The 21,232-nt window shown below is 54.6% G+C and overlaps 1 protein-coding gene across 3 annotated transcripts in view; it reads left to right on the forward strand.

Moving 5' to 3' along the window:
* The window catches only part of SLC25A42 (solute carrier family 25 member 42), a 48,328-nt gene extending 28,565 nt beyond the window's left edge, over window positions 1–19,763 (forward strand). For 2 of the 3 annotated variants that reach the window (XM_077977042.1, XM_077977043.1), the window contains 7 exons: window positions 4,490–4,604; window positions 10,179–10,284; window positions 12,917–12,942; window positions 13,559–13,725; window positions 14,308–14,424; window positions 16,253–16,404; window positions 17,338–19,763. In XM_077977042.1, the coding sequence (XP_077833168.1) occupies window positions 4,524–4,604; window positions 10,179–10,284; window positions 12,917–12,942; window positions 13,559–13,725; window positions 14,308–14,424; window positions 16,253–16,404; window positions 17,338–17,645 (957 nt within the window). In that variant the 5' untranslated portion in view covers window positions 4,490–4,523 and the 3' untranslated portion in view covers window positions 17,646–19,763. 3 annotated transcript variants of the gene reach the window in all.
* The last annotated feature ends 1,469 nt before the right edge of the window (window positions 19,764–21,232 follow it).

The raw sequence follows: 21,232 nt of genomic DNA on the forward strand, positions 1-21,232 counted from the left end.
AAGACCCTGACTATAAAACAGCAACAACAACAAAGAGAATGTCATGAAAACCTGTGTCTCTGATGGTTGCAGGCATTAGTGCCCTGGGGCCCTCTTCTTGTTGAGACGGGGAGGGTGGTGGGTGCTGGTGGTGCCGCGACTGTCTCCTTGACCTCATCAAGGGATGAGGACGCAGCTGGAACAGAAGCAGGCCGTTCTTGTGCTGTGGGATCACGCACCGGCTGTGGTGGCCTACCGTGCTCCAGGCCTCATCCTCAGCCCTCCCTTCTGTGTCTGTGTCTCCTACTCTGTCTCTTACAAGGACACCAGTCATTGCACTTAGGGCCCACCTTAACCCTCATCTAGAGATCTTGCCTTGTGATTATCACATCTTCACAGACCCTTTTTCGTAAAAGTGTCACATTCACAGGTTCTGGGGGCAGGATGTATCTTTCAGGGGCCATGGTTCCGCCCCCTCCAGGTCCTCCAGGTACGTCCCCCAGCCCCAACTGCCCTCAGTGCTCTGTCACCTGCAGGGCCCAGCACACTTGTGTAGTTCCGGCCAGGTTGCACAGTGACTTTGTCTATGTCTATGGGTGCCATTCGAGGCTGAGCCCTGGCCCTGGGCAGGTGATCCAGCGAAGGATGGTACCAGGGGCACTGTAGGCAGCCCTGGCTGGTGGCTCTTCTTGTTCACAGAGGCTGGGCAGGTGCAGCCAAGGGAGGGTCTGAGGCTGCAATGCCCTCCTGGGGAGACTGTTCCTCACAGGACTGTGACCTCCTGAGGAGCTCAGAGCAAGAGCCCACAGGAGGACGGGAGGGACCCCCTTCGGCCAGGACCCAGGCCTTGGGCACCTCACCCACTGTTGGGGGATGGCAAATGGCTGAATCCTTTCTGGGGAAGGTGACTTTGCAGAATGTGTCCAGGCTGCCTGACCCAGCACCTCAATTCTAGGAATCGAGAAGTAGAGAGGCTGCACTGTTCTCACCTGAGCACCCAAGTGCAAGCACAGCCCCCAGGGTCTGTAGCGTCAGGGGCGGTGCTGGGCAGCAGTCAGACATGGCCGATGGTTGCAGGGGAAGGTGAAACAGACGCAGCGTGTCCCACGGGCCGATGATGAAAGATGCCGACCCCCAGCAACCGGCTGGAAAAGGTCTTTAGGACCTGGTTTCTGTCTGTTTGAGAGCAGTTTTATTTATTTTTATTTTTTGAGACCCAGTCCAGTCTTGCTCTGTCACCCAGGCTGGAGTGTACTGAAATCACAGCTCATTGCAGCCTCGACCTCCTGGGCTCAGGCGACCTTCTCACCTCAGCCTCCTGAGTACCTGGGACCACGGGTGCATGCCATCACATCCAGCTAATTTTTTTCTCTAGAGATGGGGTCTCACTATGTTGCCCAGGCTTGTCTCAAACTCCTGGGCTCAAGCGATCCTCCTACCTCAGCCTCCCAAAGTGCTGGGATTCCAGGTGGGAGCCATCACGTCCAGCTAAGAGTAGTTTTAGATTTACAGAAAAATTGCAAAGGTTGTACTGAGTTCCCCGACACCCCACACATCCAGCGTCCCTTATGCGTAACCTCTCACAGTGCTGCGGTGCATTTGCCTCACTAATGAACAAGTGCTGAGACAGTATTAATATTAATGGAGCTCCACACTTTATTCACGTTTCCTCCGTTTTTCCTGAATATCCTTTCTCTGTCCAGGGATCTCACCTGACCTTTAGTCCTCACATCTCCTTTTTTTTTTTTCTTTTTGAGATGGAGTCTCGCTCTGTCGCCCAGGCTAGAGTGCAGTGGCCAGATCTCAGCTCACTGCAAGCTCCGCCTCCCAGGTTTACGGCATTCTCCTGCCTCAGCCTCCCAAGTAGCTGGGACTACAGGCGCCCGCCACCACGCCCGGCTAATTTTTTTGTATTTTTAGTAGAGACAGGGTTTCACTGTGTTAGCCAGGATGGTCTCGATCTCCTGACCTCGCTCACATCTCCTTAGACTTCTCTTCTCTGGGCTGAGATGGTTTCTCAGGCTGTCCTTGTTTTTGGTGACCGTGACTGTTTGGGGGAGCAGTGGTCAGGGGTGCTGGAGAATGCCCCTCTGTTGGGATGTGTCTGGAGTTTTTTCTTTTTCTTTCTTTTGAGACAGAGTCTACTGTGTCACCCAGGCTGGAATGCAGTGGCATGATCTCAGCTCACTGCAACCTCCACCTCCTGGGTTCAAGTGATTCTCCTGACTCAGCCTCCCGAGTAGTTGAGATTACAGGTGCCCGCCACCATGCCCAGCCAATTTTTGTATTTTTAGTAGAGATGGGATTTTGCCAGGTTGGCCAGGCTAGTCTCGAACTCCTGACCTCGTGATCCGCCCACCTCAGCCTCCCAAAGTGCTGGGATTACAGGTGTGAGCTACTGCGCCCAGCCTGATGTTTTTCTCACGGTCAGATGGGGTGATGGATCTGGGGGAGGAAGACCCTGGTCGTCACACTCCATCAGAGGCAAGTGCATCCACCTGACTTATCCCAGCCAGTGTTGCCCTGGATCACCTAGCCCAGCTGGGATCCATCAGGTTTCTGTGCTGCAGTCACTGACAGCCCCCTTTCCAGACTGCACTCTTTAGAAAGAAGCCGCTAAGCGCAGCCACACCTGAGGGTAGGAGGCATGGCCCCTCCTGGAGGTCCAAGCTGCTGAACTATTTGGGAATCCTTTGCCTGGGAGATTTGTCTCTTCTCTACCATATACTTACTTATTCTGTCATTTGTTTATATCATATGGACGCATGGTTATTTATTTTATAGTTCAGGCTTTCATCCATGGCTGCTTTATGTTTTTTTCCATTTCCACTCAAACTGTTCCAGCTTTGGCCATCAGGGGTTCTTTTGGAGGGTGCCCATGACCCCCTAACCACACCCATCTGCTTTGGTTTCTGTTTCTGAGCATGTCCTCCATGACTGGCACCTCCACGTGCTCCAAGCTCATCCTTTCTCTCCAGCCCCATCTTTGAAGCAGGTGTTTCTCCCAGAGCCAGTGCCCATGGGTCCATCTTCACTAGGAAAGAGTCAGCAGTGGAGGCTGGTGTAGCAGAATCCCAAGTGCACTTTGTACAGCGTTACTCACCGGCACTGATGCCTGCTCTGGGGCCTCTGCACCCTTTGCGTCACTTTGTAGTAATGTGTTTTCATTTACTGGATGATTTTAAAGTATGGGAACTAACCAGGCACAGTGGCCATGCCTGGAATCCCAGCATTTTGAGAGGCTGAGGCCAGAGGTTCACTTGAGCCCAGGAGTTCCAGACCAGCCGAGGCAACATAGTCAGTCCCTGTCTTTACAAAATATAAAATGAAAAATAAAAATTAGCCAACCCAGTCAGACGTGGTGGCTCACGCTTGTAATCCCAGCACTTTGGGAGGCCACAGCAGGAGGATCACATGAGGCCAGGAATTCAAAACCGGCCCGGCCAACATGGCAAAACCCTAGCTCTACTTAAAACAACAACAACAACAAAAAACCTGGGCATGGCAGTGACCATCTATAATCCCAGGTACTTGAGAAGCTGAAGCACAAGAATCACTTGAACCTAGAAGGCGGAGGCTGCACTGAGCCAAGGTCATGCCACTGCACTCTAGCCTGGGCTACAGAGGGAGATTCTGTCAAAACAGAAACAAAAAAATCACCCTTAGCTGGCCAAGGTGGGAGGATCACTTGGGCTCAGGAATATGAGGCTGCAGTGAGCTATGATTGTGCTACTACACTCAAGCCTGGGTGGAAAAAAAAAATAGGCCAGGTGCGGTGGCTTATGCCTGTAATCCCAGCACTTTGGGAGTTCAAGGCGGGCAGATAACTTGACGTCAGGAGTTCGAGACTAGCCTGGCCAACATGGTGAAACCCCATCTCTACTAAAAATAAAAAATTAGCTGGGTGCGGTAGCGGGCGCCTGTAGTCCCAGCTACTTGGGAGGCTGAAGCACAAGAATTGCTTAAACCTGGGAGGCAGAGGTTGCAGTGAGCCAAGATCGTGCCACTGCACTCAAGCCTGGGTGACAGAGTGAGACTCCGTCTCAAAAAGTAAAATAAATAAATAAATAAATAATAAATAATTTCGGTGGACAGAGACCCTTGGGTCCAAGCTGACACAAGCCCACTGGATGTGTGGCCCGACAGTGGTATTGGCACCAAGCACCTCGGTGTTGGCACGGAGCACTGAGCACCTCGGCCACACTAGCCCCACAACCTGCTGGTAGCTGTGTGATCTTGGCTGGCTGCTTAACTTCTCTGAGCCTGTTTGCTCCCTGGGCACCAGATTTGGAAAAAGAACAGACTGTTTGTGGGGATTACATTCCAGTGCCAACAAGAAAGGCTTTTGTAAATGATTAAGCAATACACACAGGACCGTGGCCGCAGAATGCAGTTGAGGGCATCCCTCCCCATGCAGGGAGCCAGAAACCGGGATAGGAAAAGGCTGGTGGGAACACCCGCCATCTCTCAGGATCTCGCCGTATCTTACCACCTCCTCTTACCCCCCCAGGACCGAGTCTCCTGCCATTCCGAGCAGGCCTGGTATGGATAATGGTGTGAAGGAAGGCCCGGTGCGATTGCGTGAGGATGCCGAGGCTGTCCTGTCCTCGTCCGTCTCATCAAAGGTAAGTACCCCGGCCTCCCGGGGTGGGTGTTCTCCTGGGGCCCCAGCCTCCCCCCACCCCAGGCTCCCCACCCCCTCCTCCCAGCTTCTGCGCCCTCTCCAAACAGGTTCAGAGATCCCTCTCCTGTGCTCCATGCACCCCATCACAAATCACCCTGCACCTAGGATGTGCATGTTGGTACCCCTGCCCACCTGGGCTGAGGGTGGAGTGGCGGAGCCTCTCTGCTCCCACAGCCCTAGATACTGTAAGGTCAGGGGATGGAGGACACCAGCCACCCTCTATTCCACCGAAAGCCCTGCTTGTGGTGATGTGAATCCAACCAGCCCAGCCACCTGGTAAGAGGCAAAAACCTCACCCAGCGCCAGCGTGGGGTGAGAAGCCTGAGGTATCAGACGTGTCTTGGAGCCCCCTTTTCTCCCTCAGATTTTGGAACACTAAGGAATTAGCCAAGGCCAGGTGTGGTGGCTCACGCCTATAATCCCAGCACTTTGGGAAGCTGAGGTGGGAGGATCATATGAGACCAGGAGTTTGAGACCATCCTGGGCAACATGGTGAAACCCCGTCTCTACTAAAAATATAAAAATTAGCCAGGCGTGGTGGCACACATCTGTAATCCCAGCTACCTGGGAGGCTGAGGCATTTGAATTGCTTGAACCCAGGAGGTGGAGGTTGCAGTGAGCCGAGATTGTGCCACTGCACCCCAGCCTGAGCGATAGAGTAAAACCCTGTCTCAAAAAAAAAAAAAAAGGCAAATGCAGAGAGCCAAAGGGGGTGGGCATGCTTGGGCTTTACTCTGTGTTTCCAAGTTCACCTCTTAAGTCCACAGTTCCACTGAAGAAAAGACATTCTCTCAAAGCAATTGGGTCAGCCCTGTTGTTGTTCACCGTAGAAACCAGAACCCCCACTGGCCCCTAAGTCCTATCAGCTGAACCTGAAACACAGACCAACCCAGCCCCACGCAGAAACCATTGCACTCCCAGGGCCTGACTCAGGCCAACCGCACAGGCAGTTTTCAAAGTCCATGGGGTCAAAGACTGAGGTGGCGTCATTTTCCAGGCCTCCTGACCTTTCCCCGGATTCCAGGTGACACCTCAGAGCAGCAGGTGGGCGGGAGGACTCATTTACTGGGGTTACCACCAGGTGACTGAGGCACAGGGCAGGCACGTGCCTTGAAGTTTAGTGAAGGTCCCAAAAGAGCTGGACGAACACCCGGATACGGCTGTTGCTCTGCATGCCGGAGAGGAGGGGTTCTGCAATGTGGATCCCGCCACGTGGACAAGCTCGAGGCAGCGATGGCTGCCGAACCACATGCAGAAATGCGCCAGTGCTGGTCATTTGCTGGGCATCACACACACATGCCCATTCTCCTCTGTGCTGGCAGGCCCTGAAGACATTACTCTTGGTGTGCCTGGCCAGCCCCAAGGTGGGAGGGACTCACTCTGCAAAGTCTCTTTTCTTTGGTTAAGAAGCTGAGCCTTGGCTGGGCATGGTGGCTCATGCCTGTAATCCCCGTACTCTGGGAGGCCCAGGTGGGAGGATTGCTTGAGGTCAGGAGTTCGAGACCAGCCTGGCCAACATGGTGAAACCCCGTCTCTACTAAAAATACAAAAATTGGCCAGGCGTGGTGGCACGCGCCTGTAATCCCAGCTCCTCATGAGGTTGAAGTGGGAGAATTGCTTGAACTCAGGAGGTGGAGGTTGCAGTGAGCTGAGATCACACCACTGCACTCCAGCCTGGGTGACAGAGGGAGACCCTATCTCAGAAAAAAAAAAAAACAAAAAACGAAAAAAAAAAACTGACCCTCTTCCCATGGTGTTTACGGCCAACATGCATCCTATCCGGGATCGTCCACTTTCTCTCTGTCACCTGCCTGGCCAACAAATTCTTCTTTTGTAGGATCTCCCCATATGATGGATCTTGAAACTTTGACCCGTCAGTGATGCCTGCTCCCAGCTCTTTGGATAATAAGGTGTTTGTGTCCATTAGAGAGGAGCTGGAAGTGTTGGCCAAACACACGTCCTCCAGGTGCCACTGGTGGCCGCCTTGAGAGGTGCAGTTTATGGATGTGTGTTCCCGATACTAAGATTTAGCATTGGCCAGGCATGGTGACTCACACTAGAGATCCCAGCACTTTGGCAGGCCAAGGTGGGAGGATTGCTTGAACCCAGGAGTTTGAGAACAGCCTGGGTAACACAGCAAGACCTTGTCTTTGCAAAAAAATAAAATTAGCTGGGTGTGGTGGCACACATCTGTGGTCTCAGCTACTGAGGAGGCTGAGGTGGGAGGATCACCTGAGCCCAAGGGGTCATGGCTGCAGTGAGCTATGATCATGCACTTGCACTCCAGTCTGGTGGCAGAGTGGGATCCTATCTCAAACAAACAACACAGAGTTGGCTTTGTAATGTTAAGAGCCTCTGCTGGGCCTGTAATCCCAGCACTTTGGGAGGCCAAGACAGGCGATCACCTGAGCCTCAGGAATTCGAGACCAGCCTGGGCAACGTGGAGAAACCCCATCTCTGCCAAAAATACAAAAATTAGCCAAGCAGGGTGGTGCACGCCTGTAATCCTAGGTACTGGGAAGGCTGAGGCAGGACAACCACTTGAACCTGGGAGGCAGAGGTTGTGGTGAGCCAAAATTGCGCCACCGTACTTCAGCCTGGTGGACAGAGCAAGACTCTGTCTCAAAAAACAAGCAAACAAGCAAACAAAAGGACAAACTGATAGGAGGTAAACACCGAATGGAGGAGGTAGAAGAACTCTGTCGCCAGCAGGGCACAGGGAGGCACTCTCCATGGAATATTCCATTTGCACACAGAGGCCCATTCCAGAGGGGAACAGCTGGTCCGACTGATTCAGAGAAGAAACTGGCTGGCTGGTAAAGCCTTGGACTGCTGCTGGGACGACCACCAAGCGCCCACATTTCTCAAAGCTCGTGGAACCAGACATCTGCAACCTGGCTGCATGTCCCAGAAAAGGCAGAGGCCCCCAAAGACAGGCCTCCAAGAAGCTAGGAGAAGATCAAACCCCATGGCGAAGTTTGACCTCAGAAACAAAATCGCTGTGCACTCTGTCCCTTTGAGGAAGGGAGGGCTGGGCTGGTGGAGGGGACCCTGAGGGCACTGAGGAAAAGAAGGCTGTGTTCTGTGGAACCGGACTGGGGGTGCAAGGCTGCTGGGTAGCCCAGGACATGTGGGAGAGGGTCTGAGAGCTGGCACCTTGCTGTTTCAACGATGAGGACTGGGAGACCAAAGAGGGCACCCTCTGCCTGAGCTCAGTCAGGGCAGAGCTGGGATTCAGGCAGGTGTGTGGACAGACTCAGGCCCAGCCCTTCACCCCAAGCCACCCACTGAGTTGAGCAAACTCTAGAGGTGGGGGCAGCCATGCTCAGTCTGACTCTGGCTGCCTGTAACACCTGAGAAGTGCTCCCACATCCCTTCCCCATCTCCAGCCTCCACCATATCTATCCTGGGTTTCTGCAGGAGCCACTTCTACCCTGGTCACATTGTTATTTTTATTCTTTATTTTTTCAGATGGAGACTCGCTGTGTCACCCTGTCTGGAGAACAGTGGTACAATCACGGCTCACTGCAACCTTGGCATCCCGGGTTCAAGCGATTCTTCTGCCTCAATTTTATGAGTAACTGGGATTACAGGCACCCACCACCATGTCCGGCTAATTTTCATATTTTTAGTAGAGATAGGGTTTCACCATGTTGGGCACGCTGGTCTCGAACTCCTGACCTCAGGTGATCTGCCCATCTCGGCCTCCCAAAGTGCTGAGATTACAGGCATGAGCTACAGTGCCCAGCCCCACTCTGGTCATATTAAAAATGGGCCATTTAGGCCGGGCATGGTGTCTCATGCCTGTAATCCCAGCACTTCAGAAGGCCGAGGCAGGCAGATCACTTGAGGCCAGGAATTCAAGAGCAGCCTGGCCAGCATAGCGAAACCCCATCTCTACTAAAAATACAAAAATTAGCCAGGCGTGGTGGTGCTTGCCTGTAATCCCAGCTACTCAAGAAGCTGAGGGAGCAGAATTGCTTGAACCTGAAAGGCAAAGGTTGCAGTGAGCTGAGATCACACCACTGCATTCCAGCCTGGGCAACAGAGCGAGACTGTGTCTCAAAAAAAAAAAAAAATTGCCCATTTATTTGGGCAAAGATCAGCCCTCCTTGCCAGGCTTTGTGGGGTCTGGCACCCACCTCTCTTTCCCATCTCCTTTCTATTCTCTGGGCCCCCTCCCTTTCCCTGTGCCAGCAAATCTGCCCTCCTTGTGGTCCCCCAGGGTCCCCTGCTCCTTTTCACCCTAGCCTCTGAGTGTTCATTCCTCCCCACCTAATACTATGACACACACCCCAAAGTGACCTGCACCTCATCCTTCAAGATCAGCCTCTCACCCCCCTACCCAGAGTTCTTGCAGAACCCTGGGCCACCTCCTGGCGGCACCTTCCCAATGGGTGGTTGTATTTGCATTTATCTGATGATTCGGTTGGCATCTGGCTCTCTGTGTGGACCAGCAGCACCATGGGGAAAGGAGGAGTCTTGCACACACCCCCACCCTGCACTGTGGGACTCCAGGCCCTTCAGGAAGCCTGTGCCTAGTGGGACTTCACAGATCCCTGGGAGTTGCTGAACCACCTGCCCATCCACGTTACGTTCAGACAGCAAAGCACTGCAGGGCAAGGAAAGGTCAGAGCACTTCCCATCCAGAACTTTCCAGAATGCTCTCCGCCACTTCTCAATGAGTCCCGTGGCCGAGTCCACTGGGGAAATGGAATCAGAGCACCTCCCATCCAGAACTTTCCAGAATGCTCTCTGCCACTTCTCAGTGAGAGTCCCGTGGCCGAGTCAGCAGGGGAAATGGAAACTCCAGCCTGATGGGCAGGTGGTACCCATGGGATCCCACAGGGCTCGGACACACTCCTGTGCGGTGCGACCTTCCTGGGAAGGAGGGAGGGCTGTGGGGGAGCAGGGGCCTTGGGCAGCTCCAGAGGGACTCCAGAAAGCAATGGCTCTCGGGCTGGCATGGGAGTAGTCAACGCAAGTTGGCAGCCATCATCAATGTCGCTGTCACCCCCTCAACTGGGCTGGATGAAGAGTCATAGATGCCAACCTCCGGAGTCCTGATCGGAAGTTGTGGGAAGGGACACACCGGCACAGAGTCAAGGTCTGCTTGCCTGATACCCACTGCCAACCCCCTGACCGCATCGGTCCCTAGTGCCTGTTTTCAGTCCCTGTGTACCTAACATGCCACAGTGCCATAGTCAGGTGCACACAGGCTGTGGAGGGAACAGAAGTTTGCACGTAGGCCAGTCCTATTGTGAGCCTGTCTCTGAGAATGTTAAACCTGCACACCTCACCTCCAACGTGGATGGTCCCTGTTATCCTGGGAGGTTTTCACTGTGGCCTGTGGACCCACCATGGATCACCCAGAACCAAGCAGCGCCAACACACTCCGGGTGGGGTGCATCCCTTGGCCCTGGCCCAGAGGGTGTAAGGAAGGCACTTCTGGGGCACGGTCCTCTGCAGAACAGACCCCCTGCCCTCTGACCTCTGATCACGTGTTCTGTTGCAGCGTGACCACAGGCAAGTGCTCAGCTCCCTGCTGTCTGGGGCCCTGGCTGGCGCCCTTGCCAAAACAGCAGTAGCCCCCCTGGACCGAACCAAAATCATCTTCCAAGGTAAGTGTTGTCCTTCCCCATGTGAAAGAGAAGCTGCCAGGTGGTCACCTCCTCCTTCATGGCCCCTAAACCATGCTTCAAATTGTTTTTTTTTTTTTTAGATTTATTTTAGAAATGAGGTTTTTCTCTGTTGCCCAGGCTGGCCTTAAACTCCTGGGCTCAAGTGATCCTTTTGCCTAAGCCTCCCAAGTAGCTGGGACTATGGGTGTGCTCCACTGCACTCAAATTGGGTTTTTTTAATGTCTCTTTAAAATCCACTTAGAGGCCAGGCGCAGTGGCTCTTGCCTGTAATCCCAGCACTTTGGGAGGCCGAGGTGGATGGATCACTTGAGGTCAGGAGTTTGAGAGCAGCCTGGCCAACATGGGGAAACCCCGCCTCTACTAAAAATATAAAAATTAGCTGGACATGGTGGCGGGCACCTGCAATCCCAGTTACTCTGGAGTCTGAGTCAGGAGAATCGCTTGAACCTGGGAGGCGGAGGTTGCAGTGAGCCGAGATCACGGCTTTGCACTCCAGCCTGGGTGACAGAGAGACTCTGTCTCAATAAATGAATGAATGAATAAATAAATAAATAAATAAATAAAATAATAAAATCCACTTCAAATCTGTACGAGTTTCCTGGGGCTACTGTCAGACCACAAACCAGGCGGCCTCAAACAACAGGAATTTCTTCTCTCACAGTCCTGGGGCCAGAAGTCTACAGGTGTGGGCAGGGCTGCGTTCCCTCCAGAGGCTCTAGGGGAGGATCTTCCTTACTTCTTCCAGCTTCTGGGGGCTCCTGGTTCTCCTTGGCTTGTGGCCGCATGGCTCCAATTTCTGCGTCTGTCATCACGTGTGTGTCTGTTTTCTCTCTGTATATTTATTTTGTTGGTTTGTTTTTGAGATAGACTCTCACTCTGTCACCCAGGCTGGAGTTCAGTGGTGTGATCTTGGCTCACTGCAACCTCCATCTCCCCAGTTCAAGCAATTCTCCTGCCTTAGCCTCCTGACTAGCTGGGACTACAGGCACGCACCACCATGCCTGGCTAATTTTTTTGTATTTTTAGTAGAGACAGGTTTCGCCGTGTTGGCCCGGCTGGTCCTGAACTCCTGGCCTCAAGTGATCCACCCACCTTGGCCTCCCAAAGTGCTGGGATTACGGGCATGAGCTATCGCGCCCGGCCTGTTTTCTCTTCTTATAAGGACACCAATTTGCATTTAGGGCCCACCCTAACCCAGTACAACCTTACCTTAACTCTATTACATCTGGAAAGGCCCTGCTTTCAGATAAGGTCATCTTCTTGGGGATTAGGGGTTAGAATTTGGACACAGCTTTTCGGAGGACAGAAATTAAACCCTTAACAGAAACCCTCACCCTCCCTCCCTAGGGTTAAACAGTCGCAGAGTCCTTTGAAGAGGTGGCCTTTGCCCCCCTCAAACAGTTACCAGTTCCTGCCCAGGGCCCAGAAGCAAGATGGTTACGGCCGGGGCCCTCTGCCCCTCAGCTGTTTGGGAAGAATCTGCAGGCTTCAGCCAGGCCCTTCCCACCACCTTGAGCCGATCCCCTACCCTCTCTGTGTCCGTAAAGTGGAGGCATGAATATCAGCGTCCTCCTTGGCAGGCATGGGCATCCAGTGAGCTGGCAGGTCTTCAAAAGGGGCAGGCCCTTTTATTTATTTATTTATTTTGAGACAGAGTCTCTCTGTTCCCCAGGCTGGAGTGCAGTGGTGCGATCTCGGCTCACCGCAACCTCCACCTCCCGGATTTCAGCGATTCTCCTGCCTCAGCCTCCCGAGTAGCTGGGATTGCAGGAGTCTGCCACCATGCCCAGCTAATTTTTTTGTATTTTTTTTTAGTAGAGTCAGCGTTTTGCCATGTTGGCCAGGCTGGTCTCGACCTCCTGACTTCAGGTGATCCACCCGCCTCAGCCTCCCAGAGTGCTGGGATTACAGATTTGAGCCACTGCGCCTGGCCAGGGCAGGCCCCTTTAAGTGTGCATGAGCAGGTGCGGGGTGTTGTGTTCTTCAGGGAACTGGGGTTCAACCCTGGAGGCAGCAGGCATGCATGCACGTTGCACACACAAGTGGTGGGGCGCGAGGGCTGAGGGAAGCGGGCTGCCAGGCCGTCAGAGGCTCCTGGTGACCGTTTGTGGCCCGTTTTTCTGGGTCTCTCCCAAGAGTGCTCATGGCCCAACATGGCTCGGGTCCCCCATGCCCAAGGGCAGCACAGAACCAGAGAGGGAACCTGGCAGCCACAGGGGGTGGGAGAGGCAGGATAGTGGTGCCTGTGCTGGGGCCCTGGGAGGGGCATGTCCGGAAAAGAGGACTGACCGCACACATGGAACCCGCAAGCCTTGTTCTGAGAGCCTGGGCTTTCAGCTGAGGCCCAAGTGCCTGGCGGCTGGGACACCTTCACTGCAGGGGTTTGGGTGAATAGTAGTCTAGTCCAGGGACAGGGGGCTGAGTGCCAACCCATCTCAGACACGTTCTCTCACTGGAGACCCTCACTATTCTGGGGGTTGGGTGTCAGCTCAGCTCCCATTCCTGGGACAAGATTGGGGAGAAGAGGAGGGCGACTCTGCTAGGGGGTGCCGGGGGTGGGGCCACGCAGACGCGAGGTTCTCAGTGGCTTTTGTGCTTCTGTTTTTTCCAGTGTCTTCAAAAAGATTTTCTGCCAAGGTGAGCCACTATGTCACCGCCCTGGCCTGGGGACAGTCACCACTACCCTGCTGGGCTGGCAGGAGTTAGGCAGGTGATCTGAGTCTCAGGGGTGGGGACAGGACTACCTGTCTTCCCATCCCCAGCTCTGCCTGGACACAGCCCAGCCTGGGAATTGACGGGACATCCCGAGTGTCTTTCCGGCAGTGGGGTGGGGAGACTCGGCAGCTCTAAAACAACCTTTCATGTTTGATTTATTGTTAGAGAGCAGGTGCTACCTTCTTAATAAAGAAAAAGATAAACTGTAAAAGCTAGAATGCCAAACACCAACAGACATGCCCTCGGGCAGGCTCCGAGCTGCTTTGCAGCCTGGTTCGCTTTGCAGTCCCCAGGGATGGAGAACTTGCTGGGGTGGGAGGCCCAGAAAACATAGGGAGGAGGGACGGAGCTAGGGTTGATAATGTCAGTCTGGACAAATCGGGGTGGGGCCCTCACATGGGGGTGGGGGTGTTTACTGTGCATGGAGATGGAGTCACCCCGGCCCCGCCTCCGCACTTTCAGCGCTCTGCTGGTCACACAGGCGCACGGGGAGGGCAGGCAGAGGCGGAGGGATGTTGACCTCCCCGCTTATCTCCAGGAGGCCTTCCGGGTCCTCTACTACACCTACCTCAACGAGGGCTTTCTCAGCTTGTGGCGCGGGAACTCGGCCACCATGGTGCGCGTGGTGCCCTACGCCGCCATCCAGTTCAGCGCCCACGAAGAGTACAAGCGCATCCTGGGCAGCTACTATGGCTTCCGCGGAGAGTGAGGCCCCGCCCTGCCCTGCCCTGCCCCAGAATTGCCCCGCCCACACCCGCCCCTCTCTCTTTCTTCTGCACGCCCTGCCCCCTGCCCTCCCTATGCCCCGCCCTCTCCGCGTTTTCTTCTCGGTGCCCTGCCCCTAGCCCCGCACTCCCTCTTCCCCCAATGAAACACCGGGAGATTCCTCACCCAGGCCCTCCTGAGGCGCCCCCTGACTCTGTCACATGCCCTATTCTGTGTTCAGAGCTCCTCTCCTTTGCCCGTTTGTCTCCAGACGTTTCTCCACCCCCACACATAAATCCCAGAGAGACAGGCCACTATGCCCCCTGGGCCGCAGGGAAAATACGTATCATTGATTAATTTATGCCAGCAGCGGGGAAGGGAAGGCAGCCATGTGAACCTCAAAATGAGGCCCACTCCAGAGACCCCATCATCTTTGCCACGAGAAAGCCAAACCCGCCTCGTGTTCCTCGGTCCCCACCCCTGTCCCCGCCCCAGCAGAGACGTGCGTGTGCTCCAGGCTGGGCCTCTGTGCATCTGCAGTCCCCTCACTGGCGTCTCGCCTTCTCCCCCTGCCCTGTTCAGAGCCCTGCCCCCTTGGCCTCGCCTCTTCGCCGGCGCACTGGCTGGAACGACAGCCGCTTCACTGACCTACCCCCTGGACCTGGTCAGAGCGCGGATGGCCGTAACCCCGAAGGAAATGTGAGTCCTCACGTCTGTGATGCGCATCAGCCCCGGGGGCTCTGTGTCTCGGGGGCTCCCAGGTCGGAATCCCTCTCTCTATCGGGCCCCTGGGGTTTGCATCTGGGCCTCTGTGTCCACAGGGCAGGCCTCGTGTTTTATTCTGCAGCTGTTCCAGAAAGGCAGCAATTTGTTCTCTTAGCCTGGGGGTCAGTTTCTGCTTAGATCAAAACCAAGAGTCTTCATTTTGAACTGGGCACAGATGCATTAAAAATATGTAAGAATATGGCAGTGGCTCACACCTGTAATCCCAAAACTTTGGGAGGCCGAGGCGGGCGGATCACTTGAGGTCAGGAGTTTGAGAGCAGCCTGGGCAACATGGTGAAACCCCATCTTTACTAAAAATACAAAAATTAGCCGGGCATGGTGACACTCACCTGTATTCCCAGCTACCCGGGAGGCTGAGGCAGGAGAATTGCTTGAACCCCGGGGGCAGAAGTTGCAGTGAGCCGAGATCTAGCCACTGCACTCCAGCATAGGCAATAGAGCCAGACTCTGCCTAAAAAAAAAAAAAAAAAAAAAATTGTGAGACTAGATTGCTTAATTCAGGGAAGATACCATGATCATGAAAAATGTGTTAAGAATAGACGGGGCGGCCAGGCGCGGTGGCTCAAGCCTGTAATCCCAGCACTTTGGGAGGCCAAGACGGGCGGATCACAAGGTCAGGAGATAGAGACCATCCTGGCTAACCCGGTGAAACCCTGTCTCTACTAAAAAATACAAAAAACTAGCCGGGCGAAGTGGCGGGCGCCTGTAGTCCCAGCTACTCGGGAGGCTGAGGCAGGAGAATGGCGTAAACCCGGGAGGCAGAGCTTGCAGTGAGGTAAGATCCGGCCACTGCACTCCAGCCTGGGCGACAGAGCAAGACTCCGTCTCAAAAAAAAAAAAAAAAAGAATAGACTGGGCTTGGGCCTGGGTGCAGTGGCTCATGCCTGTAAACCCAGCACTTTGGGAGGCCAAGGCAGGAGGATCGCTTGGGCCCAGGAGTTTGAGATCAGCCTGGGCGACATAGCAAGACCCCATCTCTACAAAAACTGAAATATTAGCCTGGTGTGGTGGCATACGCCTGTGGTCCCAGTTGCTCCAGAGGCTGAGGGAGGAGGATTGCTTGAGTCTGGCAGCTTGAGGCTGCAGTGAGCCATGATCACACCACTACACTCCAGCCAGGCCGCAGAGTGAGACCCTGTTTCCAAAAAAAAAAGACCAAAAAAATGTAAGAATAGAGGCTGGGCATGGTGGCTCATGCCTGTAATTCCAGCACTTTGGGAGACTGAAGTGGGTGGATCACCTGAGGTCAGGAGTTCAAGACCAGTCTGGTCAACATGGTGAAACTCTGTTTCTACTAAAAATACAAAAATTAGCCAGGTCTGCTGGCATGTATCTGTAATCCCAGCTACTTGGGAGGCTGAAGCAGGAGAATCACTTGAACCCAGGAGGCAGAGGTTGCAGTGAGTCGAGATTGTGACACTACACTCCAGCCTGGGCAACAGAGGGAGACTGTCTCAAAACAAAAACAAACAAACAAACAAAAAAAACAAACAAAAAAAGAGACAAGGGCTGAGCATGCCAGAGTGCTTCCTGTGGCAAAGGTGGAGTCTAGGCTTACCCGTGCATTTCCCCTCTAATGCCAAAGCTTGGGCGATGGGGTTATATGTCTTGAAGAAGGAAAACATCAACATCCAAACACAACCAGGCCCAGCCGGCTGTGGGAGGAGCCAAGAGCCTCTGTGGCTCCTCCCTGTGCCTGGGAGGGCCGAGTCCCACCTGCTGGGCTGCTCTGTCCTGGCAGGTACAGCAACATCTTTCATGTCTTCATCCGCATCTCGAGGGAAGAGGGGCTGAAGACCCTCTACCACGGATTTATGCCCACTGTGCTGGGGGTCATTCCCTACGCCGGCCTGAGCTTCTTCACCTATGAGACGCTCAAGAGCCTGCACAGAGGTAAGAAGAGCTGGGGGCATGGGGAGGGGACGTTCAGGAAGCATTCCCTGGGGACCGCAGCTCCACCTGGGTCACATAGACCTGGAGACTGGGCAGAGTGGGGTACGACCCCTGGATGGGGCAGGCTGTAGACCCACATCCAAATCGGGAGAAAACACACTGTGTCCAGCCACCACTGAGGAACCTGGACTCACTGCCTGAAATGCCTATGTGAGAGGAACTCTGGCCAGTGCCATGGCTCATGCCTGTAATCCCAGCACTTTGGGAGACCAAGGTGGGCAGATCACTTGAGGTCAGGAGTTCCAGACCAGCCTGGGCAACATGGCGAAACCCCGTCTCTACCAAAGATACAAAAAAATTAGGCATGCAGTGGAATGATCTCAGCTCACTGCAACCTCTGCTTCCCGGGTTCAAGCCATTCTCCTGCCTCAGCCGCCCGAGTAGCTGGGATTACAGGCTCCCGCCACCACACTTGGCTAATTTTTGTGTGTTTTTAGTAGAGAGGAGGTTTCTCCATGTTGGTCATGGAGAAACCCTGTCTCTACCAAAAATACAACATTAGCCAGGCGTGGTGATGCATGCCTATAATCCCAGCTACTGAGGAGGCTGAGACAGGAGAATGGCTTGAACCGGCGAGGCAGAGGTTGCAGTGAGCCGAGATTGCGCCATTGCACTCCAGCCTGAGCAACAAGAGTGAAACTCCGTCTCAAAAAAAAAAAAAAATTATTTCTCGAATTTGAGTGAAAGGAGCAACCCCGGGGATGAGGCAGTGGGCGTGTGGGTGCGCATGAGTGCGAACACACGTGGGGGTGCAAGTGCATGTGTGTATGTGCACGCAGGTTGCTCCTAGGGGTACAAAGGTGCGCGCGCACGGGTGCGGGGTGCATGCCCCCTCGCGGCGCCCTCACGGCCCTCCCGCCCCTTGCCCTGCAGAGTACAGTGGCCGCCGACAGCCCTACCCCTTCGAGCGCATGATCTTCGGCGCCTGCGCTGGCCTCATCGGGCAATCGGCCTCGTACCCGCTGGATGTGGTGCGGCGGCGTATGCAGACGGCCGGCGTCACCGGCTACCCGCGTGCCTCGATCGCCTGCACGCTGCGCACCATCGTGCGGGAGGAGGGCGCCGTGCGCGGCCTCTACAAAGGCTTGAGCATGAACTGGGTCAAGGGTCCTATCGCCGTGGGCATCAGCTTCACCACCTTCGACCTCATGCAGATCCTGCTGCGGCACCTGCAGAGCTAGGGTACCCTGAGCTGCTCTCAGGACGGTGGACCAGTGACCCCTTTGTATTCTGGGCCCACGGAACGGGGGGGCGCGCTTGATTCCACCTCAGGAGCCACATGAGGCGCTTTGTGGAACGAGAAGGTGGACCGGAGGAGCCTGGGCTCAGAGTCCAGGTCCAAACACAAAGCTGGCGGCCCTGGAAGTGAAGTGTTGGGGCGATGGTGGTGGGGGTGTCCCGCAGCCCCCCTCCTCCTTCCTCTGCAGAGGCTGGCGCTGCCTGCCGGAGGTGTTGCCCAAAAGGCCCTAGTGGGGCGTGGTCGGCTCCACCTCCTGATCCTGTGTGTCCTCCGACATGCTGCTGATTCTAGTGACCCCTGTCCCCACCAGGCTCAGAGCCAGACCGCGCCTGGCCCTTCTTGTTCTGACTCCAGGTGCCTGCCCGGCCTCCGGGGTGCGGGGGCGCCTTTCCTGCAGGCGGACCCTGCCCTGGATGGGGCCAGCCTCGTGATCAGCTTTGGTCACAAATGCAGCCCCTGGACCACCCCACCCTGCCGGCCCTGCCTTCTTCAGTATTTCCCGCGTGGCCACGACTCCTCAGTCACCAGAGCCTCCTGCTGGGAACAGTGTCCCCCAGAGCCTCATGTCTGTCTCTATCCTAGACCCTGCAAGCAGCTGGGTCCTCAAGAGCACATCTCCTCCTAGGGTTGCCTGCCCACCTGCTTTGTAACCTTCCCAGGAGACTCACGCTTGCTCTGCAGCAGGGCTCCAGGCCCAGGCCATGACATGGAACTGCCTCAGGTTTGGGTCAGACCTGCAGCCTGGGGCATCTGCTGAAATGTAAGCGCCCAAGCCCCCAGCTTTGGCCCAGAAGCTCCTGACCCCTGGGCCCAGCGTCTCAGTGCCCCAACCCTCTGCCCAGCTGTGTTATCCAACGGGTTCCTGGGTCCCCACTTGAGCAGGCATTTGGCTGGGATATGGAGCAATTTAAAGCCCACAGGAGTTGTTCAGTTTCTATGAAATGGAGCACAGGGCACCTGGTAGCCTCCATCTCCCCGAGTGGGAGCCTCATGACAGAGTATAGCCTGGGGGTGGGAGGTGAGGAAGAGCTGAGGTACCCAGGGGAGGCTAACTGGTCTCTCAGAGAAGTCCCCCAGGGCCCACCAGGTATCACAGGGACTCAGAAACACCCTTTTTTTTTTTTTTTTTTTTTTTTTTTGGTTTTGGTTTTCAACTTGGCTGACCCCGGGTCTATGATCTATTGACATTGAACCCCTGACCTGGTGCCAGGGTGAGCGTAACGTGAGTGTTGCTTTCCACGGCTGGCTCAGCACACGCTGTGTGAAGGGATCTGAGCTTGTTCATCTCCAGCTGTGACTTCCATTTCTCCCTTCCTTCTGTCCTCCTCCTGTTCTTGCCTTGGACCTGTGGGTGTGCAGACCGCTCTCTCTGCCTTCCTTGCATGTGGCCACCAGCCATCCCTGATCTCGTCCCCAGAGGCCCAGGCAGCCTGTGATGGCTGTGAGGGGTTGTCCCACTGGGTGGGTATCCTTTACCCAGCACTCAGACTTGGCAGGAGAGGCAGGGCAACCCTCACAGGGAGATGGGAGGGCACCCAACTCACACAAGCATGTGACAGCAATAGAGATTGGGGGTCTGCCCCAGGTGGGTGAGACCAAATGGGTGGATTTGGGGCCACAGGCTAGGCAGGAGAGACAAGGCGTAGGTGGGAGGGTCCCCCAGGCCCTGCTGACCCCAGTGTGTCTCCCTGGAGATGGCTCCCAGCTGAGTGGGACCCGGCAGGAGTTGGGACAGTGCTGTCCCCCACCCCTGCACACAGCCAGGCCCTCGAGGCTCTGCGGTCACTCGCCTCCCTGCTAGTCTCTGGTCCTGGTCTGGAGTTATATTTTGATGCCATGAAGACACTGTTTATATCTAATGTTTATATATTTTAAAGATTTGTGCCAAGAGAGTATATTTAATAAAAATATAAATGACTTCTTCTCCTGCTCCTGGCTGTTCTTTGGCTCTGACCCCACATCTTCCCCCATGAACCCCCAAACAGGGTTGAAGTGTTTTTGAAACATATTTGTGATAAACGTTCTGAATAAAAGTCTTGAATAAAGTTTTTAAATGCTATTGTTGTTTGAATTAATACATACCACAATTTTCCAGAAAACACCAGCTGTCTACAAGGGCTTACAGTGAAAACTAGGTGAACAGTTCCCTCCGCAGGGGGCCTCCTGTGACCATTTTCTCCTGTCTCCTCCCACAGAGATTCTGTGCATATACTCGTCCCTTTCAGGATATATGTGGCCACCCACAAAGGCAGGAGGGGCCGTCTCCAGCTGCATCCAGCGCAGCCCAAAGTCTCATGGACTTGAGCACGGCCTTCCTTCCCAAGCGCCCTGCACTCTGGGGCTGGCTGAGGCTTCAGGTCTGAACATCAGTCACCATCTGCAGGAGCAGCCACCGCAGGGTCTCCAATGGCAATCCCGGCTCACTTCGCCTGCAGCCCATTGGCCAGAGCAACTTGCAGGGCCCACCCACCACCAGGCCAGAAGTGGAAGCCTCTGCGTGCCCAGAGAGGAGAGGTGGCTGGGCCAGCACAGGCCTGGTGCTCTTGTTGGGGTGGGAGTAGGAACAAGTTCCACTGTGCTGACCCCCCGCTGCTCTCCAACCTGCTCACGTGCAGCAGGATTTCTTTTGAGTTGGTCTGTGTTGTACATACTGTTTAGCAGCTATGCAGTTTTCTCCTAGAGGATTCCCATGGTAAAATTCACCAAGGTGGGTGCGGTGGCTCACGCCTGTAATCCCAGCACTTTGGGAGACTGAGGCAGGTGGATTGCTTGAGCCCAGGAGTTTGAGACCAGCCTAGGCAACATAGTGAGACCCCCCATCTCTACAGAAAAAAAAAAAAAAAAAAAAAAATTAGGCCAGGTGCAGTGGCTCATGCCTTTACTCCCAGCACTTTGGGAGGCCAGGGGAGGTGGATCACTTGAGGTCAGGAGTTCGAGACCAGCCTGACCAACATGCTGAAACACCATCTCTACGAAAAGTACAAAAATCCCAGCTACTCAGGAGGCTGAGGCAGGAGAATTGCTTGAACCTGGGAGGCAGAGGTTGCAGTGAGCCACTGCTCTCCAGCCTGAGTGACTGAGCAAGTCTCCATCTCAAAAAAATTTTTTTTAATTAGCCAGTCTTGGAGGTACCAGCTACTCAGAAATTCACGCATCCCTTATGTTACCAAACCAGGCTCGTTCTGCCCATCAGTACAACAGAGATGACAGGTTTTGTAGCGAAGAGTTGATTCACGAGGCAGCCAAGTGAGGAGAAAGGAGAACAGATCTCAAATCTGCCTCCCTGAAGATGGGGTTTTAGGGATATTTAAGGGATAGAGGAGCAAGGTGGTCAGAGACACGGGGAAAAGTGGGGCAGTCGGGGAACCGTGTATGCGTAGTGAAGCTTCATGGGTTTTCCATAGGATGCATTTCATAGGATGCGTGTTCACCAAATGACATTGTTATCATGATCTGAGGGTGTAGTGTTTGGCCTTCTAACGTCAAAAGGTCACCACCTAAATACACACAGGCCGAGGTGAAGGTTCG

This window comes from Macaca mulatta, chromosome 19 (genome assembly GCF_049350105.2).
Source record: "Macaca mulatta isolate MMU2019108-1 chromosome 19, T2T-MMU8v2.0, whole genome shotgun sequence".
Lineage (NCBI taxonomy): Eukaryota > Metazoa > Chordata > Mammalia > Primates > Cercopithecidae > Macaca > Macaca mulatta.